The sequence below is a fragment of the Durio zibethinus genome, chromosome 1 (assembly GCF_047325235.1).
Source record: "Durio zibethinus cultivar Kanyao isolate XHJ-2024 chromosome 1, ASM4732523v1, whole genome shotgun sequence".
In the NCBI taxonomy this organism is placed as follows: domain Eukaryota; kingdom Viridiplantae; phylum Streptophyta; class Magnoliopsida; order Malvales; family Malvaceae; genus Durio; species Durio zibethinus.
Window position 1 is genome coordinate 34,924,928 of NC_143162.1, and position 26,922 is coordinate 34,951,849.

Genomic DNA, 26,922 nt, shown 5'->3' on the forward strand with positions numbered 1-26,922 from the left:
ACATGTCCTTTGTAAGGCTTTTCTTATATATATGTATATATCACTATTTTATATGGAGTATATATTTTCTACAATCAACTTGATTAAGCTTTTGAATTTTTTAATTATCTAAAAAAATTTAAGTATAATTAGAGAAATCAAGATCTCATACGAGGAACAACTAAACTAATTATTAATCTTGCGAACATGTTTGTGGGGTTCTTCTTTACAATAATGGCAATTTCAACTTTGACATTAAGACAGAATGGTGTTGATACAAATTCAGTTTGTTTACCTAACGACTATTGGAAGTGAAACAAGAGACCGGCAATAGTGGTATCTACACTTCACAAAAGCTGCTAACTATAACCCTGACAAACTATTAAACCATAAAATTTGATATTCCAGTCCAAGCAGAAGCAATTGGATGAATCATTCAACCGAACACCCCTTAATTCATATAAAAGTTATAGGTTGAGGAAATTATTGATAATTGAATGTTTCTAAGGCAACGAATCTCCTAGACAACACAGCTTTAACGACGTTATTGCAACAAAATCAACTGTTTACTGTTTATATTTACGTCTACCTATGATTATAAGATCAAACTGGTCTGTCTGTCTGTCTCTTCTCTTCCATGAGAAGTGAATTAATGAACAAGATTTAATGAAACAATAAACGAGAAAGAACAGTACACTTAATCTCACTGGCAAATTTTCAAAATGCCTGAATCTTCAATTAGTCAAAAGCATTATCAAACGTTATTACTAAGCTGCAAACTTGCTCATTCAAAGTGTTATTATAAATTTCACCCAACATGTTTGGCTCGATGCTGCAGTCACTTAAAGTCGTCCTGAATAAAAATCACAAGGAGGCTGTCTTAATGACTGTTATTTATTGCATTTACCTAAAGAGAGCAGGTTATTTATTGTAAGCTAGTATCATCTCTTGCCTCTTGGTTGAAACATAGCTTTATTTTTTTTTCTAACTTCACCGATTTGGGTAAGTTATCGCCCAGGGAGAACAGTCTCAGCTTGTTGGAACATGTATCTTTTTCCAGCTTTCCATGTTATGCCTGTATAGATTTAATTGCAGGTAGCAAATAGAGTTCACGGTAAAAATAAATAAATAAATAAAAGTGCCTTGCTTTGGGAATAAAGATGTTAATATACACTGATGTACGAAAAAATCGTAAATTAAACCTCTTCAAGTTAGATGTTTTTGTAATTGAGTTGTAATGATATTGATTCACTTACTGTTTGAATTCAAGTATGTCTTAAATTTCCATGAAAGAGATTGTTAGAAATTTGTAGAAATTTAGGAGATGTCAAGAGAGTATGAACAGGAAAAGAAGGGGGTGAGTGAGAGTCGAGACAACAGAATAGTGTAGAATTTTTTTGTGCGACTGCAAGTGGCAATGCATCTTTGTACATTACTTCATGCAGCCCATCACTCCTTGGCCCTTTTAACGTTAAGATGAGAGAGAAAAAAGGAACCGGCTAGCGGACTTTGCAATGCAATGCAATTATATTCTCCTTTGCCTCTGTTACTCTCTCTCTCTCTCTCTCCAATAATTTTATTTTATTTTTCTTTATCATCAAATCTTTAAAAGAGAAATGGTCTGGTTTGAGCTTGAGCTAAATCTTAAACCATAATTAACCAAACAGTTAGAATGAGCCTCTTTGCACTCTCTCAAGCTCCTGTCTTTAGTACTAGTAATAACCCAATGCTTCATTTCTTGAGTCTAGAGTTTTTCTAGGGCGGGTGTGTTTTTCTATATGGATTTTGGGGTAGTGGGTTTGGAAGGGTTTGAGGGTTCAGAAACTACTACTACCACTGGTTTTACTTCTCTTGCTTCAGATCCTGAGACAAAGCAGAAGTGGTACGGATCTGGGTTCCTCAAGCAAGAGAGATCTGGCAATAATGAAGATGACTGGAGGAGTTCAAAGCTGGCCAAAATTGATGATTTTTCAGCCTCCAAGGCAATGCTGCTCCAGCGGAGAAACACTTTATTGAGATCTAATACCTCTATCTTCTCTGACGGACAACAACAGCAACAAATGCTGAGCTTTTCTGCTCCCAAATCAGAAGCTCTTTCAGTGGATAGGAGCTCCCAAAATGTGACATTCCCTTACTTTCACCTCACATCACCTGCTTATACTAGAAATACAGGTATATATATATATTATATGGAGGCAATGTTAAAGGTTCTAACATTGTTACCTATTCACCATCATCTAAGGAAATCATGAAAGAAGTAAAATGGCTGTGGCCTGTTGGTTAATGCATGCTTGTGAGTTGTAGCATAGATGCCACATGTTTTGTTATTGGTTCTCTGGTTTGATTCCATGATTCTGGTGAAGGGTCTTTTCATGGAAATCTATGAGTGGTCTTTGTTTTAAGTCTTGTCAATGAAAAATCATCTTCCTGTTTTAGGAGAGAAATCTTTTTGGTAATAAACGAAACAGTGATCGTGGGGAACAAAAGAAGAAAAATATGCACAGGAAGAAAGAATAGTAGTGAAGAGTGAGAGCACCGAAAGTTCCAACCTTTGATTGTTTTTGGGTATCCTTGTATTTTTTTCTTTTGTTACCTCTACCTTTTCCCCATCTTCCTTTTATGTTCTGTTTTCTTGTTCTATCAAAGACAACAAATCCATGACTCTTATAGTCTCCTCAAATGCTGCAGACAAGTTATGATATCTGGGTTATCTGCCACCTCTTTCTATTCCCCCCTTTCCCCTTTTACTCTAGAGTAAAAACTACGAACCTTTTTATTTCTACTATACTGCTTTGAAAGCCTTAAAATTTTGGCTTTTCTGCTTTCATATTTATTTGTTTCTTTCAATCTTTTTTCTTGAACTTCATTTGTTTTTCTTGGTTTTATGTTTCAGCATACAACAGTGGAGGACTTAATGATGCAAACGTGCATGGGTTGTTAGCAGGAGCTAGAGGACCATTCACTCCATCTCAATGGATGGAGCTGGAACACCAGGCTTTGATCTACCAATACATAACTGCAAATGTTCCTATACCATCTAATCTTCTCATTCCTATAAGAAAAACCCTTGATTCTGCAGATTTCCCAAGCTTTTCTGGTGGAATCCTTAGACCCAATACATGTAAGTTCCTTTTGTCTCTTCTTAGAGAAACAAGAAAAGCAAACTTTTTCCTCTAAAATGTCCATATAATTTCCATGGTTGATGCAAAAGTTGAAGCAAAAGAATTCTCTCACTCAGTGTGTGCGTGTATAAGATTTGGGAATGGCAAAGGGGGGCGGGGGACACAAATTAGTGCTGGCACTTACTTTCATTCTTCTGCTGAGTACTGATACTGAGACTAATTTTCCTCTCTAATCTTATTGGCCAAGAAGTACATTCTGGGTTTTCTTTTATCTATTTATATTTCTTTCCACTTTGAAACCTGAATGCAAAAAACACTGTTGAGCTAAGTAAAACCAATGCACTAAACGCCCGTTACTTGACTGGGGTTCATAATCTGTTTCAATCAAAAGCATCACTGTCAGGGCACTTAAAATTTCAACTATAGCACGTTGCCACATTTGCTTTGGTCCCCATAAGCGACAAGCCAACTTCTCTCTACTTTTTAAAGTAAAACAATGAGTATTTATCTAGGAAAAAATCCAAATAATAAAGCAGGAAATTAAAATTTTGAACCGAACACAGATTAGCTAGCTGAAAAGGACATCAGCATTCATGCTTAGGCCGGCATCTTTCACTTAAAACTTGGTGCATTTCGTTTTTTAAGTTAGAATTTGGAATTTGTTGGTAGTTAAGTTTCTTTTTTTCTTTGTTAGTCTGTTCTACTGACATGGGTCACTTTTTTGTTTTGACGGTGTTACAACAGTGGGATGGGGAGCTTTTCATCTTGGGTTCTCAAACAACTCTGATCCAGAGCCAGGACGGTGTCGTAGAACAGATGGAAAGAAATGGCGGTGCTCAAGAGATGCGGTTGCCGACCAGAAGTATTGTGAGCGGCACATGAACAGGGGCCGCCATCGTTCAAGAAAGCCTGTGGAAGGTCAATCTGGCCATTCCGCTGCAGCCATCACCGCCACTACCACCAAGCTGATGCCAACTGTCTCATCCTCTTCAGCATCAGTGGTAGGGCCAGTAGGTGGCTGCGGCGAGTCCAACAGCCTTGCCATTGCACAGCAGCAGTTCAAGAATTTGCAGCCTGGTGGTGCATCGAATCTTTCTGCGGCAGCTCCACTGAACAGGTGATAGAATTAACCCCCCCCCCCCCCCCAAAGCGTTCATTCCTTGTCTGCAAGCTGTAGTTGATAACATTTATTTTGACATCGTAGGTTGCTGCCATCTGCACAATTGTTACTTTTATTTTGCTTTGATTTAGAAAGAATAATAATTGCAGGATCTACTTATTATCTGCATTCCTGAGAATCCTGACAGTGACTGGTCTTACTAGTTATTCCTTTTAAAAGATTGTTTAATGCATGTTAAAGTTGTTTATAGAAGTTTAAGTTTAGCTGTTACATAATTTTACTTTCATATTTTGGCTAAGTCATTGATGGATTCTAATTCTATTGATATCATATTTTGCAGGTCGCTTCTGAACAAAGACACTGTGGGTGAAAGAATACATGATACTGCACCAGGACTCTCCATGATATCCCCCAATGTTGACCTGAAATCTAAGGAAAATCCTTTTTTGATCCTAAAAAATGAGTTTGGAGTTGTTTCTTCTGACTCACTCCTTAACCCTTCCCACAAAAGCTCTTCCTTGATTAAGTGCAGAAATTTTGGTTCTTCTCAAGATCTTTCTAGTCAAGAAACTGAATCCCAGCAGTCCCTTCTCCAGTTCATGGATGACTGGCCTAAAAGCCAGTCTGATCGCTCAGCCATTTCCTGGCCTGAAGTTGATGTTCAATCAGACAGGACTCAACTTTCCATATCAATACCCATGGCTGCCTCAGATTTCATGTCCTCCACTTCCTCTCCCAACAATGAAAAAGTAACTTTGTCACCTCTCAGATTATCACGTGAATTTGATCCTATACACATGGGATTGGGAGTGGGCAATGTTATTAATGAACCAAACCAGAGGCAAGCAAATTGGATTCCTATTTCTTGGGAGACTTCCATGGGTGGTCCTCTTGGTGAGGTATTGCACAGTACAAACAGCAGCACCGCAGACTACAAGAAATCATCAGCACTTAACCTTATGACAGAGGGCTGGGATAACAGTCCTCGGTTAGGATCATCTCCTACTGGGGTCTTACAAAAGACTACCTTTGGTTCTCTTTCGAATAGCAGTGCAGGAAGCAGTCCAAGAGCAGAGAATAACAAGACTCATGAAGGTGCTAGCCTTTGCAATGACCTCCTCGGTTCAACCCTTATTCATTCTTCCTCTTTGCCTGCTTTGTAACCACTTTACCTACCCGACAAGTCACCAGGATGTGGAAGAAGAAAAAGAAGAAATAGAAGCCAGAATTTTATGTCTGCCAAACATGGAACAATTAGTTATGAAAGCTTAAATTGTTATGTTGATCTCTTTAATTTTTGTAATTTGTACTTTTTAAGCCATGGTTTGTTCCTAAAATTTAGAGATGAAACTAATCTTATATCAAGTCAAATGCACTTGTAAAATCTCTGTGAAGAACATTAAAAATCTTCTTATCTAAGTAATTAATCACTAGAACTAATTAAAGAACATCTAATTTCTCTGAAGAACATATAAAATCAAAATCAAACAATTAAAAAATGTAGAGGTGTGCGTAACCGTCACCAGTGGCATTACTCGTCTGGTTACCATCACAAAAGCACAGAAAGTAAAATGCTTTGTGCAGATCATACAGCCAACTCCTATATGCCTTTTGAAATCACTGCTAAAATTTACGATCAAACATTTGTAAACTGATCACTTTATATGTGGGTCTGAGTCTGACAGTCTCATAAAAAAATCTCTTTTTTTCTCTTCCACTGACTTTGGCCATCTAATTCTCATGATCCTAATCATAAAAATTCAATTGACTGGAATATTTCAATGATTTGACATAAGTACTGAACTTGATCGTAAGAATTAGATGGCGAAAGAAATTAATGATTACCCATATTTAGCCAGAATTGAAAAGTCTCACCACACAATATGAGGCTGTACATGAACTGAAAAGGACATCCCACCAATTCCCATTCCAACTATTAACAATCAAATTCCAGACTTGTTGAGGGTGCGTCTTATTGGATGGATGAGAAAAAAATGTGACTGAGAAATAGGACAGACAGATGAGATGGTAGTAACTCATTCTATATCCAAACATAAAACAAATGGAGAGTAGAATATGGGTGTAAATGCTTTGGCAGAATGCATTCAGTTTGAGGAATTTTGCTTATTATCGTACATCCCAACCAACCCTTAACAATTTTTTTGCAGTTTAAATATCGAAAGTGTTGAAATTTGAATCTAATTTATTAATTATTATGGTAATTATAAGAATTAATTAAATTAAAATTAAAATTTATCTTAAATATTTTTAATACTTGCAGAAATCATATAAACGAGTATAAATGTTAATTACAACTACAGAATTTTAGTAATGGTACTATAGTTTTATTAAAGGAATTGAATAAAGAGTAAGCGGAGAACCTGTTCATGTGACGGGCGCCCGTTAAAACCTGCTGAATTAGCCGTGAAAACCTTCCTTGATTTAGCCTTTTAATAGACTAATTATTAGGGAAGAATCAAAGTTTGTTAGGAAATCTTTATCCTAATCCTGATTTCAGTTCGGCCTTTATCTAATAATGCACCCTAAAAATAAATAAAAAAATCCTAAAAGCAAAAGCAATCCGTTTCCGCTGGGCCTCTGTGAAATAGTGGATTTTGTCTTCACATCCATTCTCCATGGATTTAAGTATTTTGGGCTCATCTTTTTGAGTTATATATTATTTATTATTATTTTACTGCCCACTCTGATCCTTTTTTGATTTATTAACACACAGAAAATTGAAGATAAAAAAGAGATAAATCTTGTGAAAAGTTGATAGAATAATTAATGAATAGATGAATCTTCAACTTGATAGGGCAGCAAACAATTCTTTTTAACAGGTCTTAACTTTTGTTCATTATTTTTTCATGTGATAATAAATTTATGAAATAATATAGAAATGACTATTGATTAATTGTGCTGTAATAGCTGCGGGTAAAGTGTTATAAATATATTAATAAATAATATACAGATGCCTAAAAATGATAATAATAATAATAAACAGGAGCCAAACCCTCGTTTAACAAAGCCAGAAAACGCTTTAGAACGGTCTATCCATCTTTCTCAGCTATCAAAACCAAATTTTTGGTTCATTTCAAAAGGTAAGCGATCTGAAGGTCCTTCGGCGTTCAGGTTGCAACAGGCTTATCATTCTTGCCATTGGCGACCGCCAACTATCAGCATGGAGGTTAATTCCATTTTCTTATTAAGAAATAAACACCAAATCCAAGGTGCTCGTGTCGTGTTTCCCCTTTCATAGTCAAAATCATCTTTAGTTACACATTTGTATATGTATATGCATATTAGAACTACTTTTAATCAGACTTAATTACAACTTAAAAGTTAAAATTACTCTTCAGAAGAGCAGAGGCAATTTTCATTTCCAATTAGATCCTGGCTTATGAAGGACATTTAATCTCTTGTGAGAGACATGATGATGATGATGATGATATTCACATGGAAAGAGGGAAAATGACCCAAAAAATTGCTGAAGTGAAAAGACACCATACTAAAGACATGAAAAACAGTGTAAACATGACGATTCAGAAGGGAAGATGGATGACTACAAGATCTAGAAAAGGTACAAAGGAAGAACAAATCCTAAATCCTCAACAATTGCAATCAGATTCGTATCAATGAGAACGCATATGCACAACAAATAGCTCAATACAAAAATTAGTCAAATGATATCCCAAAAATAAGAAAAATATAAATGCAAAATGCTATAAACTTTTGAGGAGCAATGAAATAAAAATGTCAATCCAATATCGCTAACTCATATATCCACCAGAAGGCAAAGAATATAATTCAATCAAAGGTCCATCTTTCACTCAGGGATAAATTACCTTGTCATCACAATCAACTTCAGAATACAAGGACCAAAAGGTCTACAAAGTCAAAGAGCATATGTGATTGAAAGTCTAAACTGAGAAAAGACAAAAATTACCAAATTTAGAACAATTTTAATGACTACGCATGTAAAACTTTTTTCCATGAAAGAACAAACTCACAAAGCAGACTCTGCTAAGAGGACTTAGACTTCAACTTCTTTGTGCGATTGACTAGTGGATACATGCTCTTTCTTACTCTCCTAGCCTTCTTCACAGATTTAGCTTTCTTTACCTTCTTTGCCATAGGAGGCATTTCCCTTATAGGACCAGGAGGTATCCCTTTCTTAAGTGCACTTCCTCTAGGAGTAACAGAGGGTGGTAATCTCAAGCTTAGTGGAGGTAAAGGGCTGTGGGGCTTCCAAACCAAATTGTTTTTAATTGAAAATCTTACCCTCTTTGTGCTATTCTCACAAGTTTTTGCAGTTCCACCACCTTCACCATCCTCTTGAGTGGTTTGCTCCCCATTCTGAGATTTTTTGCCATCCATACTCTTTGCTCTCTTTCTCTTCTTGGAGACAGCACCATTAACTTTAGGCAAATCACAGGCACTTGCAACATCATTATTCAAGCCCACTTCTTCGGCAACCTTCTCAAACTGGAGCTGAAGGTTTGAAATCACTGATTCAGTAAATGTTATCGAATCCCCATCACCATTCTGCTTAATATTAGAACTGGCACTTTCTGCAGGTACCATAAAATCATTCTCCTGATCTGCAGGGCTACATTCAGCATTCTTGCTTTTCTTAGTCTTTTTGCCACTGTCCCCAGTGGCCTTTTTCGCCTTCTTGCTCTTCTTTGACACCTTATTGGCAGGAACATTAGCATTAACTTCAACCGGCTCTGAAGCACCATTAGAACCATCCACTTCCATCTCACTAGCAATAGGTATCAATTCAGGCACCTCATCTTCTTCATCCCCTTCATTACCCTCAGGAATAGAAATATCAATACCCAATGACATCAAATCCTTCTCCAACTTCAAGAATTCCTCATGTAATCCTAACACAATCTTTCTATTACCCTGACAGCAATCCACTGAAGAACCCAATTCATAAAACTTTGTAGAGAATCCCATCACCAAACTAATCGTCCCCATCACAACCAAATCATCGCCTTCATCAACCTCATTAACGGACCTCTTAAGTTCCAACAAGATCCTTCCCATTTTAACAAACACATCGAACACATTGCTTCTAATCTTTCCAACCAAAACCTTATCACTCACTTTCCCCATAATTCCAACAAATGGTTCCAACAAAACCTCAAGAACCTCCCTTTTTACCGGAAGAAAGGGCCTCAGTTCCTCGAGAAAAACCGAAGCAATATGATAATTAACGCCATTCCCTCGAAACTTATCATCTGCTAAAAAAGTTCCATCAACTAAAACCCTAATCGAACGACGCGTAAAATCTAAATCCCACGACCATCTCTTCAACATAACGAAAAAGCAATTCAAAAACCTACGAATTAAGAGGTAAAACTTATCTAACCTTAGCTTATCAATTCCAGTCCACTCTCGACGCATCGTAAGAAGAAAAACAGAGAAATAATGGAGAGAAAGACCTTGTTCGAGCTTCGGGAGAACCGAGGAAAGCTTTTCGATGAGGTCCGACTGAGCCGGTAGCTTGTCGGCGTGCCAAACGCAGTAGAAGAGACCTTTCCAGAGTCTCTTCATCTCTTCATCGGAGACATCCGTCTGAGAAGGAAGCCAAGTGTCGAGGAGAGACCGTACGGCTTTGTCTCGGGTCGACTTGTCGCAAGCCGCTAGTTGCTTTATCAGGCTTGGGCCCTCTCCGGCTCCAGATCCGGTCATTTTGAGCCGGTTTAAAAGGAGTTAGAAGAAATTGAAAATAACTGGATTTAGAGAGACAAGATTTTGTTTGAAATTATTGACAGAGAAAATCGTCGGAATCGGAGGCTTCTGTCTATTTTGCTGCTAAAGAAAAGTGAGCTAAAAAAACCCTAAGGGTAGTTTTGGAAATTAAAACCTACACGCCAAACGGCTAAACGGAAAAAATTAAAAAAAACAAAAAAAAGAAAAAGATGAAAGACGGCTAAGGATTTACGTTCATTATATTTTTTAAATTGTTATTTTAATTTTTTAATATAAATATTAATAAATAATATTTAATTTATAAATAAAAATTATTTTCATAAATATAAAATATATAATAAAAGTGACGCTATTGGTATTTTCAGAAAAAAATATAATGATTTTTATTTTTATTTTTATTTCATTATTGATAAATATTCTTTAATTTAAATGGAATATTTTATTTTCATTAATAAGTGATTAAAATTACATAAAAATATATTAAAATGATAAAATTGTATAAAAAAATAAAATGAAAAATATAAAATTTCAATCTAACACAATAATTTTTTTATCAAAGTATAAATATTGGATAGTAAAAAAAATTTTATTTGTGGATTATCAATCTAATCTAGGCAGGCCTAAAAAAGAGTTAGCTCACATCCTTTGCAATGCCTAAACACTGCTCTTTCTTAAGCCACTGGCCCATTGTTTTCAAGTCAACAAAAATGGGCTAAAGTCCAAATAAAAACTCCCATTCAAATACAGTTTTTTTTTTTTAAGGTGGCTAATTATTATTTATGTTTTGTTTTAAACTTGATTTGTTTGTATATTTTCAGATCAAAAGAATATTCAATTGGTCTCTAAGTCTACAATCTTGATAGTTTTCCGAATAATTTTATTTTTTTGTCATGTGGCTGCTGTTTTATGATTTTATATTTTTTTACATCAAATTTAGGGATGGCAATTAACTCCGTCCCTGACGGGTTCCGATCCGACCAAACTTTATGGGGTCGAGTTATTTTTTTTTTGAATTTCGGTTTTCAGGTCGGGTCGGGTATAGTTAGTGAATAATCGGAGTCGGGTTCGAGTATTCCTAAAATCCGACCCGACCCGATTCGACATTATATAAAAAATTATTTTTTAATTAATTAATTAATTATTTATATATATATATATTTATATAATGATATTTTTAAATATTTATATTTTAAAAAAATATTTTATATTTTTAAAAAATAATATTTTATTAATTTTGAGTCGAATCAGATCGAGTACGGTTTACATAGTATCAGATCGAGTTCGGATATGCTGAAGCATAAAATCGGATCGAGTTCGAGACGAACAAAATCCGCCTCAAACCCGATCCGATGCCATCTCTAACCAAATTACACATAAGCTCTTAACCTAGTATTTATTAACATTGCTTTTGGTATTTCTCAACAAGCAAAGAAGATCTTATAATTGGAAATTTTATTTTGGGGTATTAGTCGTACATAAATATGTTGATGACAACATGTTAGGTAGGTCTACCCATAAGAGTGATGGGATGGTGACATGAAAATTGAAAAACAAGGTACAATAATTTTGAGGAAACAAAAGGTCAAATGTAATTTTTTATCCAAACTAATATGGTAACATCTAATTTAATTGAGCTTAAAGTGCTTTAATGAATAGAAAGCTAATGGCAAGACCAAACACAATATTTTCTTATTTTGAAATTTAAAGCCAAACCCATTTATAAAATAATTTTCAAAAGGCTAAAATTTACATGTATAGTTTGGTTTTTTTTTTATTTTTTATCAAGGAGTCGTAATTTGGAGATAATAAAAAAATTACATATATTGTAATTTAAATCTTAAATTTATTAAATATTATAACTTAAAATGATTATATAAATAAATTAAATTACGTTTTATGTTTTTATGATAATTTAAATGCGAAGTTGATTTACACATGGAACAACATATAATATTTTGATTACAGCAGTAGATATTTATTGACCAGCTCTTTTTTTTTTTTTTGGAGATATATTGACCAGCTAAATTGATCAGTGACAAAACAAAGGAAATAAGAAATCATTTGTGCTCTATTCAAGCACATTTCTGCCATATGTATTACCGACTTTGAAAGCAAAAACGACAGGGAGGCAGAGGGAGATGGGTGCTAAGATTGCCAAATTTAGTTTTTGTCCTTTGTCAAACTCGCAGGGAAATGAATGCCAAAAACCCTTTTTTTTTTTTTTTTTTACTAACAAGGCCTATCCTTCGTCAAGGTATGGAACAAAGGCTAAACAGGTAGGCATTTAGCAACTTTCATGGAGGCCAATGCAGAAATCTTAATTAAGATCGTTCTGTTGGTTTCTATGTACCGCAACTTAATCTTTATACTAAGATTGGTTCAGCCATAAATGGCAGCGTTGGAGGGAATGTTACTGTCAGAGGGATGTTGGTTACCCCAGCAATTTTCATGTACAGCCAGGATTTCCTTGAACCAATTGTCTTAGTTTTCAGGTCAATCCCGGCCTCTTGTATACGTGCATGAGGGTGGCATGAACTCGCTTGAGTTGGCTATTCATAGTTTGTTAGATTAGCCTTCATATAACTCATTAGCAGCTTTTCTACGTTTCTTTCTTGATGTAAACCTGTAAGCCGCTACGCTTCTTTTCGGTGACATAAAAATTTGTCTAATCTGCTTAATTCGTTTAAAAGCTAACACCCTTTCTAAGGAACATCAGCAGTTGAAAGGCTAAAGCACAGGACCAGCAGTCCTTTAAAGGAGTAGTAGTACCATACTTGGTGTCCAGACTAACCCCAACATCACAAGAAAATGAGTCACAACAAGGTTTGCTCCCAAGTGAATGTACCATTTTCATGGGAGCTCAAACCTGGGGTCTCAAAGGTGATACGTGAAGAGGGCAGCATTAATATAAGACATGTCACAGTAAATTTACCCCCTCCTCCTTGCCTGTCAAAGAGTGCTCGGTTTTCTGTCGATGATTTGCAGGGTGTTCTTTCTCCATGCCAGCTTCAGCCTCTGCCGAGAAGTTCAACAAAGAAGGGTAATTTCAACAAGCAGGATGATCCTTTTGTATTAGCTTATAGGAAATGCACAGAGTACTCTATGAATGGTAAGTTGGGAACTAATGATAAAAAAGATGTCTCCAGGACTAGGACTAGGAAGAACATGTTCACTCTCTCATGCAGGCACTCATGCACTGTTAGCAGTGATAATGTGGTAAGAGTGTGTCAGTGCTTTAAGGAAAAGGCGAAGGAAGAACAGAAGGAAAAAGACAGGGGTGAGGCAAAATTGACCGGACAAAGCGATGTCAAATGCAAACAGGAAAAGTTATTAGTCAGGTTTGTATGTCTATGAATTATAAGGCCCATGTTTGACAAATGATCAAATGTATGCAATTTGTATAATTCTGGGCGCATTGGTATCTTGAAATATGGATCTATAATAATCAAATTGCCAGTTGAACTGTTGTCAGAATTGTACTAGTTCAACTGATGTGTTGAAGACATTCTACCATTGAAAGTGTTGAAACTTCAAACAAGAAGCTAAGAGTATCAAAGATTAACAAAAACTCTTCTTTTCTTTTTTTTTTTCCTTTTCTGCACTAATTTTCAACTTTCAAAATCTGTCTATAGTCTTTGAGACTGAGCCATAATTGCGCAAAAAGGGGGCAAGGAATGTGGATGAATCAGTGACCAAAGTTCTGTACATAAACACAGCCAATCTTTCTGAGTTTGTCACTTTCTCTTTTCTATTTTTTTTTTCAGCTTCCAAACTTTTCTGTGATGGAGACCCATAAGACTTCGTCTTTTAGCCGCAACCTCTCCTGGCTTTTCCTTGCAAGTTCTGTTTAAATTGCTAATTCTCACCATCTTTTATTCACGTTTAATGTGCTATGATGCTAGGAAGCTATGTAATCATACATTCATAAATCGCCTTCTACAAGAAAGCCCTTTGCTATAAAAAACCTAACCAAATAATTTCCTACCCGAAAATAACATTTAGAAGAAAAATGAATAAAAGCAAGGTTAACTCCCAAGGGAAGGTGCCTTTCTCATGGGAAAACCAGCCAGGGGTTTGCAAGGAAACAAGCCAAGAAGGCTGCAAACAAGATTACTTTCTGCAAACGCTACCGCCACCTCCATGTCTACCTGAAAGTGCTCAGATATCGATCCATGACATCAAAATTCCTCCTCCTCCTTGTGCTTTTCACCCTCCTTCCAGAACTTCTTCAAGACGAGGACTTAAGAAATCCGATGACCCCTTTTTGGCAGCTTACAAGGAGTGCACCAAGAGCACTACCAAATATAAGTTGGCTAAAAAGGATGGCGGGTGGGGTTTGAAGAAGGGTATGTTCAATTTCTCTTGCAAACAATCCTGCAGTGTTAGGAATGACAGTTTAGTTAAGATTTCTCAGCTTCCTCTGGAGAGAAACAGGTCAGGTACAGAGATGCGAGAAAAAAATGGGAATTGTTTGTGAACATTGATAGGTTCAACATCCTGTATTTGTTTCTTGGAATTTTGTTGTTTTTCTCTTCATTATTGCATCGATGCTTGAAAAGTTTGGCTTACAGAGATGATTCAATTTCTACTCGCATCCGCTAAATGAAGTTTGGGTTCTTTCGCTGGAACAAAATATCAGATTCAAGGTTGATCAAAATTAAAAAAAAAAAAAAAGTTGACGTACAAGATAGGGTTTAAGATTCAATGATTGAGAGCCACCGGATATTATATAATTGGATAAAAAAAGACAAAAAAAATTAACCTGAAGCCGATTCCAGTCCTCTGAAACCAATTTCAGTACCATTGAATTACAGCGTATTGGTGATTTTTGGTTACCATCGAGCCTTTAGGTTAATAACCAAAGAGATATAGCCATATAGGGCCGAACTTATAAATTATAATCACCAATGAGCTGTAGCTCGAATGCCAATAGTAGTCAAAAGACAAAAAAAAAAAAAAAACATTTTTCGCATAAAAAAACCTGTTATATAATTGGATAAAACAAAAAGAATTTTTGCCAAATAAAAAGTGTATATATGAAAACTTTTATTTTCTTTAGTTTCTAGCCATGCTTCATATATCATGCTCTAATTAAAACCTTGTAATTTAATTAGAAATTTTAATTCAAATATATATTTTCCCAATTGCTTTAGACAATAATATTATTTACATTATATTTATTAATAATGAGATTGAAATAGCCAAATAAGTAAATTGATGATAATTATTTTGTTGTCTATGTAATAATTTTTTCATTGAACAAAACCAACAATTATTTACCTTTATTTTTTTATTAATCCATGATAATTGATAAGTCTGATTAAAAGTTAAAAGTTGGAATTTGAGACCCGTGGGTGGGGTTTATTCAGGACCCGACCCGGAAAATCCTAAGTAAGCTGAACCCGTCAAGGATATAAGTGGCAAAAGATTAAGAAAGCGTTTCTGATTTATATGCAAATTTTCCCCATAAAATATTTTTCATTATTTCCACCTGTTCCTCTCTAAAACCCTAGCACCTGAAATTTGGATACTGAGATCCAAGCTCTCCCTCGCAATTGAAACTCTTTCTTTTTCATTTGATATCTGTAAGTATGCAAAATTCAACTTTAACTTCTTTATTTTAGTAATTTTTATACGATTGATTTGGAGTAAATTTGATTCATGATAATTTCTGATACGAATAATTTAGCCATTTAAATTACTTAGATTGGAACCTTTGATGCAGTTTCTATCTTTTTTTTTTTTTTTAATAATCGTTCTTGTTGACAGCTATTTGAGGTAAAACTTCGCATATGTGCTGGAATGGCCAACAATTCTCAACCTTCTAGTGCCCAGGTAGAGCATGCTTATTAGGTTAAATTTTCTTGGTTTTATTTCTATAATCTAAATTCTTATCTAAGATTCTGTTGTTTTTTGGGGTTAAATCTTAGTTGCTTTTGCCATGTTTTCTCGAAATTTTATAAAATTTATAAACATTGTCTAAGGCTTTTCTTCGTCTTCTTGGAAATAGTTTGAAACAACTTGAATGTGGACATTACAAGTTATGACTTTGAGAAGATTCTCTGGGTGGCATTATTGTTCTTATATCGATGAGAAATCGCATATTGTTTTTGGCAAAAGTCCATACATAAGTAATCTTTTTATTATAGTTTTTGGATGAAGGTCTAAGATGACTAAACTTTTTTGCTATCCTCTCTTTCTCCCAGCCTCATTGGCCTCCTGCAGTTGGATCCTTGGGTCCTCAAAGTTATGGCTCTTCCTTATCTTCACAGGTAATTCCCTTTTTTTTTTTTTGCATGTTTGCTGACCTTTTTCATACTCTGAAAGAAATTTATTAAATGCATTACGTGTGAAATTTCCATCATAGTTTCGACCAGTGGTTCCAACACAGCAAGGACAACACTTTGTTCCAGCTGCTTCCCAACAATTTTGGCCTGTTGGGCAGGTTGCCTCTTCAAATGTTGGGATGCCAGCTGCTCAAAATCAGCAGATGCAGTTTTCTCAGCCAATGCAGCAGTTTCCTCCCTGGCCAAATCAACCAGGTCTTCCTACACCTTCAGCACAGCCTATACAAGTACCATATGGCCAAACAAACAGGCCTCTTACATCTGAATCACCACAGCCACATCAAACTGCTCCTACTTTGAATAGTCATATGCCAGGCTTAGGGGTCCCTGGAATGCCCCCCTCTTCATCATATAGTGTAAGGCCGGATGCCTATGTTTCTATTTTCCCTTTGTAGTCTTGCACCTTCTCTGATGTTTTTACATTTTTCCAGTTTGCGCCATCTTCTTTTGGCCTGCCACAGAACAATGTCAGCACATCATCCCAGTTTCACCCTCTATCTCAAGTGCATGCACCTGTTGCCCCAGTTGCTGGACAACCTTGGTTGTCAACTGGAAATCAGAGTATTTCACTTGCTACACCAATACAGCAGACTGGCCAACAACCTCTACTTATTTCTTCTGCTGATAGAGTAAGCATTCCTCCCTAGGACATAAAACACAATGTATATTAAACAGGAATTTAACCAGGGTATGCCTTATGTAATTTTTGGTGTTCGATTCAAATGTTATATACTCAATATTTATTTGTTGCTGTGCTGGTTGGAAACATTTTAGATAAGAAATTGAATTTTGCAGAGAACACATGCCTAAAAAGTGCAAATTGTTATCAAAGTTGACCAGTCTTTAGCGAAAGACAGAGAGAGGGGAATGAAAAACAAAATAAGGACATAAATAACCAAAGAAACACTGTAAAAGGGAAAAAGAAGAGAGCTTAAACCTTCTTAACTTGTCCTATCTTTATCTTTTTCCTCTTTCTTGATCATTAGATAACAAATGCTTCTGTTGGTTTTTCTTTGTTCTTCTTTAACCGTTTTTATGATATAGTGGCCTTGAGTGAACTTTTTCTTCAAAAAGTACATATAAATTTTTATGTATTTCTATGAGCTTTACTTCCTTCAAGCATAGTAGCTGGAACTCTGCATAAATTTTTTATCATGAAAAGGTTTTGTTTTTACAAAATCAATTTCACATGCTCTGCAAACTATCAGTTGATTTAAGGCTTTCTAGACTGAGTTTTTGTTTAGTCTCAATTTCTGTGCGTTGCATTTGAAAAAGAAATTGTACGTTACACCATCTCAAATTGTTTCTTTTCCTGATCCAAAATTAACATTCCTTCTCTGTTATGATTTCAACATTAAAACTTCTGTCCTCAGTGAAAGGAGCTACCAGCACTTCAAACAATGACTATATATATATATATATATATATATATTACTTTCCATCCCTATTTAGAATGCGAGTTATAATGTTAAGTAACTTAAGTTATTGTCATAACATTTTGGATATTATATATAATGCCAGAAATTAGTCATTGTGGGTAGCATCTTGGAAATTAGTTTCCACCATATTTTGTTTTCAGTGTCATGTTATCTTGCTGCTGTACCCATTTTACCACTCTGTGAAACCTTTTTGTTTTTTATTTTCCAATTTTGGTGTACCAGGCCGCCGATGTTCCTAGCCTTACTCTGCAATCATCCTCTGATTGGCAAGAGCATACATCTGCTGATGGAAGAAGGTAACTCTATATTGTAGCTCAACGTTGTAATTTTTGCTCACATCTTGCCATGTATTTGTAATTTAACTTCCGCTAGGACTGTTTAGGTATCTTCTTGTACTTTTATTATTATATATTGTCATTAATCAGTCCTTATATTTAGTTATTTAGACATCTAGACTTCATGGGGAAATTTGGTGTTCATTTGTTTCTAACTTTTCTTATATATCTGCAGATACTATTACAACAAAAAGACAAGACAATCTAGTTGGGAAAAGCCTCTGGAACTGATGACGTCAATAGAGGTGAGGCATATGATAATCTGGTTGCTGTTTCTGCAGTTAAATTTTGTGTTCTGTAATCTGTTAACTTTGAATTTGATGTGATATGCTATTTATACAAATTGTTCCTTTTAATGGATGCTGAAAACTGTAGCCGTTCTTAACTTGATCAAAATTGTTTTATGCGAAATCTCCTTTCTTTTGCATGTTTTTGCATTGGTTTGTAGATGTCATGGCAAGTTGGAGAAATTTAACGACTGCTCTAAATGGTCACTTTGAGGGCGGGCCTTCACTTTTCTCAAGGCAGGCAACATTTTGCTATTTACATCTTGTTTATCATGTGGGGATAAATATTGTTATTAGGAATGATTAGATACATACACATACTAAATCAGTGCCTACTATTAACCGTTCTCAACTTTTTTCATCATTTCCTACTCTGAAGTGAAGTTTTAGGATGGTGATAATATTGTCCCCCCTCCCCCCCTTAACACAGTTATTTAATCTGCTGTTACACATCTGTAGGCTATATATATTTCTCTTTTAGTTTTGTTGTCTCTTTGATAGTCCATGTGTTTTTCTAACCCTATATTGTATTTTAGATAAATGTGGTTTATACTTCGTACTGTAATAAATTTGTAGATTGATCTAAAGGGATTCGTTATGCTGTTCATTGTGTATTTATCTTCTTGCAAAACTTCTTTGTTGTTCATTCACTTCTGCTACTTCTGATTTTATGTTGATACTTTCTCCCTTTTTTCACATTTATGTTGTTATTGTTGCAAGCTTGTGTTTGCAATGGTTTGTACTGAGTTACACAGGTACATATTGGCTACTAATTTCAGAGGTATGAAATGCTGGGCCAATGGCTCTTGCTGTATTTATAATTTCTCTTTATTTTCATACTTGCTGCTATTGATTCTATAAATATTCCTTTGGGTTGGAAATTTGATGTAAATATATTTTTTTTCATATGCGCTCTAGAATTTCTTTTCTCCTTTTGCAGTTGCAAGGGAGGGAGTAATGGGCGTTGGCAGGAGGTTAAAGAACTGATGATTCCTAGAAAATATCTTTAGTTTCTTGCTTGGCCGATGGAAACATCTTTAAGATTTGTGTCAGGCAAAGGTGTTACTATCTGTAAACAAAAAGTATGATTTAAGTTTAGGTTCATCATTGCAGCTGAAGGAAAAGGGGTTTTATTTGTTGTTGAACTAGATTAGGTATGTATTACCTTGTATCCATTTTAGATGATGTTAAGGGAATGCAAGTTAAGAATTCAAGATGAATCCTAGCACATTCATGAGAAGAATTTGGAGGTTACCTGTGGGCTAAATTCTCACCCAGAGTTGAGATAACACTTCCTCCCCTTCTGAGTTTCGACTAGACTTAGATAATTTTGTTATCAGTACATGGTAAAGACTTTTGCCACAGCTTCTCTTACCTTCAGTGTTTGCACACTCGTACCTGGTCAAGTGAAGCTCTGCAGTATTGACTCTAGACAGCCATTATGCGAGCAAAAACTCTTGCCTGCCTATGGACCAACGTCTTGCGAATGGCTGAAATGTTTAATTGACCACTCCACCTTTTCAGGGTTTGGACTCTTTCAAGTGAAACCATTTTGTAGCATTAGTGTATCTTTTACCATGGTAGAATAGATTCTTTCACCCTATTGGTTGCATGTAAACCCATCCTCTCCCCTTCTGGGAATTTTGTATGGCTGAAACTGATATTGTGTCTCATTTTTGAAGCGGTCATGATATAACTTGTTTTTTTTTTTGTTTTATCTATTTGTTCCATCTTCTTATGTTTGGCTTCTTTGTTGGCAATTTCATTGCTGTCCTTACATTGACTGATATAATGCCACTCCCTTTAATCATGATATTTTGCTGAATTTTTTTTTTTCATTATTACTTTTACTTCTTTGCCTAATTATCGATTTTTCTGTAACAGAGAGCTGACGCTTCCACGGTTTGGAAGGAATTTACAACTCCGGAGGGAAGAAAGTATGTTTGAGCTTTGTTTTACCCATATATTCATCTACATTTTTTCCTCGTATTGTTTAATATGCTCTAGAATATCCACTTTTTTCTGTTAAAATTTTATTTTCGCGATTGATATGTGATCAAGAGATTGCTTTTGCAGGTATTATTACAACAAGGTTACAAAGCAGTCTAAGTGGACAATACCTGAGGAACTGAAGGTTTGTCCTTGTAATTTGTGATTACTGTTTCTTTACCTGGCATTTTACCTTTCTGACCTCATTTTTAAATGCTTAATTCCAGTTAGCTCGTGAGCAAGCTCAGGTAGCAGCTAGCCAAGGAACTCCATCGGATTCAAGAGTGGCTTCTCAAGCTCCAGTTGCTGATTCTGTTTCCATAGCTGAGACACCTACTGCATCTATTCCTGTGATCTCCAACACTTTGCAGGCTTCAAGCCCAGTTTCAGTTACGCCTGTTGCTGCTGTTGCTGATCCTTCCCCTACTGGATCAACAGTTGTTCCTGTTTCACAATCTGCTGCAACAAGTGCATCAGGGGTTCAACTCCCTGCGATGTCTGTGACTCCTTTACTTGCTGTTGCCTCCGGTGTTTCCACTAGTTCTGTTACTTCAGTCAATGCTAACAAAACAGTCATGTATGGACATCTTCTAGACTTCTACTGGTTTTTTATTGAAATTTTCAGTGATTCAATAGCAATGTTGAAATTAACTACTTCCTGCTCTATTCTTACTGCAGAAGGAGCTTCGAAAGTACAGCATCTCAAGACAATGTGCATTTTGCTGATGGAGCTTCTGCTCAGGACATGGAGGTAGGGCTCATATATTGTTTGTTGAAGGCTGTTTCTGTTCACATCTCACTTTCGGTTGACCATTTCCAAGAGAGGCAATAATCTCTTTAAGAGTTCTTTTCTGTTTAAGAAAAACTTCTAGTCACAATACTTACGTTGCTAGCTGGTCTATTTGGCAAAATGCAGATGCTCCTGCTCTCAACATATGTTGGCAGTGGGACATATATTTTATTTTTTTTAATTACTTTCTTTTTACTCGCAGGAAGCAAAAAAGGGGATGGCAACTGCTGGAAAAGTTAATGTGACTCCAGTGGAAGAGAAAGTTCCAGATGATGAGCCTTTTGTATATGCAAATAAGCTGGTAACATTCTAGAAACATGTCATTTCTTTATGTTGTCACTTGACCTTAAGTTTTGTTCTTTCTTTTCCCCTGAGAACTGGGAATTATGATGCCAATTCCTTCGTTTATGTATTATTTCTTCGTACTTATTTTTCCTTTTGTTCAGGAGGCAAAAAACACTTTCAAATCTCTCCTTGAATCTGCAAATGTGCTCTCTGATTGGACTTGGGAGCAGGTATCCCAGCTGTATCTTGTCCCTTCCTGCCAGCTTTGGTCTTTTGGTATATTTACGTTGACATTGAAATTTCTTCTAGGCAATGAGAGAAATAATTAATGACAAAAGGTATGGTGCTTTGAAGACACTTGGTGAGCGGAAGCAAGCCTTTAACGAGGTAAATGTTCACAATTGTGGCTTTGTGATAGGATTTTGTTATGTGTGTGATAAGATTGCTTTAAGTTTGAATTACTTCCCTCCCCCTCCAGTTGCTGCTTAGTTTATATTTATCTGCAATTAAATGTTTGAAGTCAAAGCAAACATTATTAGTTTATATTTATCTGCAAATAAATGTTTGAAGCCAAAGCAAACATTCTACATACTGTTCTGACATTATATTGATTAATAGTACTTGGGTCAAAGGAAAAAGCTAGAGGCTGAGGAAAGGCGCATGAGACAGAAGAAAGCTCGGGAAGAATTTACAAAGATGCTGGAAGTATGTTGCACTAAGCTCATGTTATCTTCTTTTCTTCTCTCTGTTTACATTTCTATTTGATCTAATGCTTTTGATTTCTTTCCAGGAGTCCACAGAACTCACATCATCCATGAGATGGAGGTTGAAATTTCTCTCTATATCATGGAAAAAATAGATTTGTTGTGGCCTCATCATTCTAAATGTGGAATTTATTAAATATTCTAACTAAAGCTATTGCATTTTCAGCAAAGCTCAAAGTTTGTTTGAAGATGATGAGCGGTTCAAGGCTGTTGAACAAGCCAGAGACCGGGAAGATCTTTTTGAAAACTATATAGTGGATCTTGAGAGGAAGGTAATAGTTTCTGATTTCTCGCTTATTTTGCAATTGTGCACTTTCACACCTAATTGAGTTTTGGTGTTTGACTGTTGTGACAAGATATAGAATGCCTAGGTGTTGTCTGTAGGAATAAAACCTACGAAATTCCACCCTGTTCCCCACCTTTGCATTTGTCCTAGATAGCCTGTTGTATTTCTTCAGCAAGATTAATATTCAAGGTTGGACGTTGTTTCATCCAGATTTTGCCTTGGGAATAATAGCTTTCATGCACAAGTTAATTGGTAATATTATAAATTCAGTAAGCACAGTTTGGCTAGAATTTTATCACTAAACTTATCACAATCATTGGTTTATCTCTCTGATTTTGAATTCATTGACTCTTGAAACGTTTGGCAACTTCTGTTTGTAACATATCTTGTCAATGATATCTTGCTACTCTCTGCCACAGATTTATGACTGTTATTTCCATAAAACATGATGGGTCAGACATTTAAAAATGATCCATGTGTGCAAATCTGTCTTTTCTGGTATGGATATATGTTTTACATGCTTTTATCAATTATGGATATATGTAGAAAATTTTTTGAGGGTGATGCATCAGGAAATGGTCAGAAATGTCATGTCTTATGCCAGCATTATAGTGCTCTCTGCTGTATTCATTGGAAACTACTCCAAGCAAAATATCATACACCACTTGAAATATGAAGACTTACATTTTGTTATTTAATGCAGGAAAGGAAAAATGCTGCAGAGGAAAAAAGGCGGAATATAGCAGAATACAGGAAATTTCTGGCATCCTGTGATTTTATTAAGGTACAACCTTTAGAAAAGAGGATTATAATTTGTCTCCTTTGTAAAGAATGCTAGCATGGTTTCTATTTCCTTAACTTTTTCTTTCAAGTTGCAGGCAAGCAGCCAGTGGCGGAAAGTTCAAGATCGCTTAGAGGATGATGAAAGATGCTCACGTCTTGAAAAAATTGACCGGTTGCTCATATTCCAGGACTACATTCATTACTTAGAGAAGGAAGAAGAGGAAAAAAAGAAGACGCAAAAGGTAGAGGTACTTTATGATAATTAATTTCCTTCCAATCTGTGTTCTTATCTTTTCTCTTTTGTCAAAACTTAGGAACAATTGAGACGTGCTGAGCGCAAAAACCGTGATGCATTTCGTAAGCTAATGGAAGAACATGTTGCCGATGGCACTCTTATTGCTAAAACTTACTGGCGAGATTATTGTTTGGAGGTTTTTTTTATATCTATTTTAATTTGTTTTATTGTAAGAGTGGCTTTAATTAAGGTGTGTTTTGTCTTCATCAGCAGTAGTTTTTGCTTAATTTTTTTGTTTTTGATTTCCAGGTGAAAGATTTGCCTCAATATCTTGCTGTTGCATCTAACACATCTGGTTCAACACCGAAAGATTTGTTTGAGGATGTTGCCGAAGAATTAGACAAACAGGTTTGTGCCTCAATTCTGTTCTCTGTAAGATTTGAGTGTCCATTTTTATCTCGTGTGCATTATTCTTTTGTTCAATTAGAAAAAATGTCATGTTTCTGATGGTTTCTTATGTAAATGTATAGTATCATGAAGATAAAACCTGTATAAAAGATGCAATGAAGTCAGGGAAGGTAAGAAACTATATTTATCTTACATGATCTTGTCTGGTGCCCCTGATTATTGAACCCATTACTTGACTTCTCCCCAGATTACCATGGTTTCCACGTGGACAGTTGAAGATTTCAAGGCTGCTATTTCAGAAGATGTTGGTTCCTTGCCAATATCCGAAATAAACGTAAAGGTACTTCTGTTACAATACACGTTTTCAACCAAAAGAAAAAGAAAAAAAGGAATCGTTAAGCTTCGGTAGAATTGTTATGGAGATAAATGGACGTTAACCTTCCAAGAACACTATATGATTAGAGGTCCTCATTCCTTATCTTTTAATTAGAGGTTTAGAGCTTTAAAATAGTGGTTGTTAGAATGTTAATAAGTTGGATAGTGTATTTATTATTTTGTTCACTTGTATTTATTAGTTTAAAGTAGTACTAAACTAGTGATTGAATATTGATAAGTTTATTCTTTACTCTTCACAGCTTGTGTATGAGGAGTTACTTGAGAGAGCCAAGGAGAAGGACGAGAAAGAGGCTAAAAAACGTCAGCGTCTAGCTGATGACTTCACTAAGCTATTACATACTTATAAGGTGTGTTGTACTGTTTTGAAGACAAATGGGCAATACGGCTTTTATGCACTGTTTAAACAATTACCATGACCATTTTGTTTAACTTCTGGTTGTTGTGCTGCTTTGCAGGAGATAACTGCTTCTTCTAATTGGGAGGATTCCAGACCACTTTTTGAAGAAAGCCAAGAATACAGGTATTTGCACCCTTTTATTTTTTGCATTTAAGATGAACAGCCATCTGGAGCTGCTTGCTGGGGGGTATTTATCATTCTTAAGCATCTCAATCCTAAGATCATTTCCTCCCTGTTGTGGTTTCCTGCCATGCACTTTTATTAGATCAATTGCGGAAGAGAGCTTTAGGAGAGACATCTTTGAGGAATACATTGCGCACCTACAGGAGAAATCTAAAGAAAAGGAGCGCAAACGTGAGGAGGAAAAGGTATGTGAATCTTGAACTATAATGTCCAAGTAGTTGGTGGTTAAAAATCCCAATGTTCATAAATTAACTTTGACTTATGATGGACGTCACTCTTAGTTCACAATTAAGTTACTTTAATTGCTTTCAGACCATAAGATACCCAAAAGGTGTGAGAGAATAAGAGCACTTGTACATTGCATATTTTTTGAGCTTTCCTTAAATTTTCCTGAATCACGATATGCATTTCATATTGTATAAAACCATATGTTTCTTCTAAAATCTAAAGATGTTTATCGGGTTGGTTTGTTGCAGGCTAAAAAGGAGAAAGAGAAAGAAGAGAAAGAGAAACGGAGGGAGAAGGAGAGAAAGAAGGAAAGAGAACGTGAAAGGGAAAAAGGTAAGGAACTAACTAAAAAAGATGAAACAGATAGTGAGGATCTAGATGTATCTGACGGCTATGGCCATAAGGAGGAAAAGAAAAAGGAAAAGGAAAAAGAGAGGAAACACCGCAAACGACATCAAAGCACTGTTGATGATGGGAGTTCTGACAAGGATGATAGAGAGGAGTCCAAGAAGTCTCGTAGACATGGTAGTGACCGTAAGAAATCAAGAAAGGTATTATCTATCCATCGATGATATATTGTTTATTTATCCAACAGGTTCTAATGTTCTTCCAATGTTTCCTTTGCAGCATGCTCACTCACCTGAATCCGACGGTGAAAGCCGGCATAAAAAGCACAAGAGAGATCACCGTGATGGGTCACGAAGACACAGTGGTTACGAGCTGGAAGATGGTGAACTTGGTGAGGATGGTGAAATCCAGTAGTTTCCTATTTAACCTATTGATGCAAAATTTAAAGAAACCAATTGGGGATTAAATCGCTTGAGGTTCTACTACTACATTGCCGTATTCATAAGCTTAATTGTATTTGTCTCTAGATTTTTAGATTATTTAGGCTATTTCAAATGAATTACTAGTATTTCACTTACTTTCCTAGCCTTAGGGCTTGAGGGTTGTGTTTGGTATTTGACATTTATATTAAGGTTTAGATCTTAGTTTGGCGTTTTGGGGTTTTAATTTTAGGTTTTTTTTTTTTTTTTTTGGAGCCTCAATGAGTATTTGTTAAAAGCCCTTCTTACCGTGTATTTCGGATGGAGAATTTTAAAATTTTGAAGAAATTTAAAATGAAGGTATTTTAAAATGCATTATTTCAAAATATTAATATTTGTAATTATTTTGTTTGGATAAGCATTTCTTTAAGAAATTTAGTCGAATTTGATGAAATAAAAAATAATGATATTAAAGATAAAAATATATATACATATAAATAATATATGAAATATAGATATTATTAGATTTGTAAAAATATATAGATAGTATTAATAATATGAAAAAAAAATATATTAATAATGATATTTATTTTTTTTAGTTTTATATTTTATGGTAAGTAATACGTAAAATTTGAAAGAATATTGAAAAATATCGTATTTATGTGAAATTTTAAGAGGAAATTTGAGCAGTTTAAATGCACTTCAAATTTTTCTTGAAATTTAATCTAAATTTTGAAAAATTTTTAATTTTTATCTAAATAAATGAATTTATTTTTAAAATTTTGAAATTCTTGCTTGAAATGAAAAATTTTCTTTAAATACATCATCTAAACAAACTCCTATATTTAGCTTTCTTTTTTTTTTTGTTTTTGTTTTTTGCTAACAAATTGGTGAGGCAACAATTGCGAGAATTAAATGGATTGCTTTAAAACTCTATCACTTGGTATTTCATCTTAAATTTGTTAGTGTTAATATTGCATAATTATTAAAGAATTTTTTTTCTCAAATAAACTACAATGGAATATTTCACTAATAAAAACAAATCATATCTAGTGGGA

General features: G+C 35.2%; 4 protein-coding genes across 8 annotated transcripts; 3 read left to right on the plus strand and 1 right to left on the minus strand.

Moving 5' to 3' along the window:
* The first annotated feature begins 1,437 nt into the window (after positions 1-1,437).
* Positions 1,438-5,689, plus strand: LOC111311328 (growth-regulating factor 1-like). Its single transcript, XM_022910702.2, has 4 exons — positions 1,438-2,151; positions 2,873-3,100; positions 3,846-4,218; positions 4,562-5,689. Exons 1-4 carry the CDS (start codon positions 1,758-1,760, stop codon positions 5,382-5,384), a joined length of 1,818 nt encoding a protein of 605 aa, XP_022766437.2. The 5' UTR covers positions 1,438-1,757; the 3' UTR covers positions 5,385-5,689.
* Positions 5,690-8,024: 2,335 nt separating this feature from the next.
* On the minus strand, positions 8,025-10,111 carry LOC111312530 (uncharacterized). Of its 2 annotated transcripts, XM_089766805.1 has the most exons (2): positions 9,675-10,101; positions 8,025-9,470 (listed from the first exon to the last, which is right to left on the minus strand). In XM_089766805.1, the coding sequence occupies exons 1-2, from the start codon at positions 9,922-9,924 to the stop codon at positions 8,245-8,247; spliced, it is 1,476 nt and encodes a 491-aa protein (XP_089622931.1). In that variant the 5' UTR covers positions 9,925-10,101; the 3' UTR covers positions 8,025-8,244. The 2 variants fall into 2 exon arrangements, with proteins under 2 accessions (XP_089622931.1, XP_022768608.1); XM_022912873.2 differs by having other exon boundaries at positions 8,025-10,111.
* Positions 10,112-13,809: 3,698 nt separating this feature from the next.
* On the plus strand, positions 13,810-14,666 carry LOC149520572 (uncharacterized). The gene has a single exon (XM_089766811.1). The coding sequence runs from the start codon at positions 13,955-13,957 to the stop codon at positions 14,420-14,422; it is 468 nt and encodes a 155-aa protein (XP_089622937.1). The 5' UTR covers positions 13,810-13,954; the 3' UTR covers positions 14,423-14,666.
* A 723-nt stretch (positions 14,667-15,389) lies between these two features.
* Positions 15,390-26,242, plus strand: LOC111312531 (pre-mRNA-processing protein 40A-like). Of its 4 annotated transcripts, none has more exons than XM_022912874.2 (28): positions 15,390-15,530; positions 15,715-15,780; positions 16,152-16,217; positions 16,313-16,648; positions 16,724-16,921; positions 17,954-18,027; positions 18,242-18,311; positions 20,238-20,290; positions 20,430-20,487; positions 20,570-20,919; positions 21,021-21,093; positions 21,335-21,433; positions 21,579-21,647; positions 21,727-21,804; positions 22,036-22,122; positions 22,208-22,242; positions 22,348-22,453; positions 23,171-23,251; positions 23,340-23,492; positions 23,565-23,681; positions 23,795-23,893; positions 24,016-24,063; positions 24,141-24,233; positions 24,529-24,636; positions 24,745-24,809; positions 24,952-25,054; positions 25,346-25,648; positions 25,725-26,242. In XM_022912874.2, the coding sequence occupies exons 2-28, from the start codon at positions 15,748-15,750 to the stop codon at positions 25,857-25,859; spliced, it is 3,090 nt and encodes a 1,029-aa protein (XP_022768609.1). In that variant the 5' UTR covers positions 15,390-15,530; positions 15,715-15,747; the 3' UTR covers positions 25,860-26,242. The 4 variants fall into 4 exon arrangements, with proteins under 4 accessions (XP_022768609.1, XP_022768610.1, XP_022768611.1 ...); XM_022912875.2 differs by having other exon boundaries at positions 23,346-23,492; XM_022912876.2 differs by lacking the exon at positions 24,016-24,063 and having other exon boundaries at positions 25,725-26,097.
* The last annotated feature ends 680 nt before the right edge of the window (positions 26,243-26,922 follow it).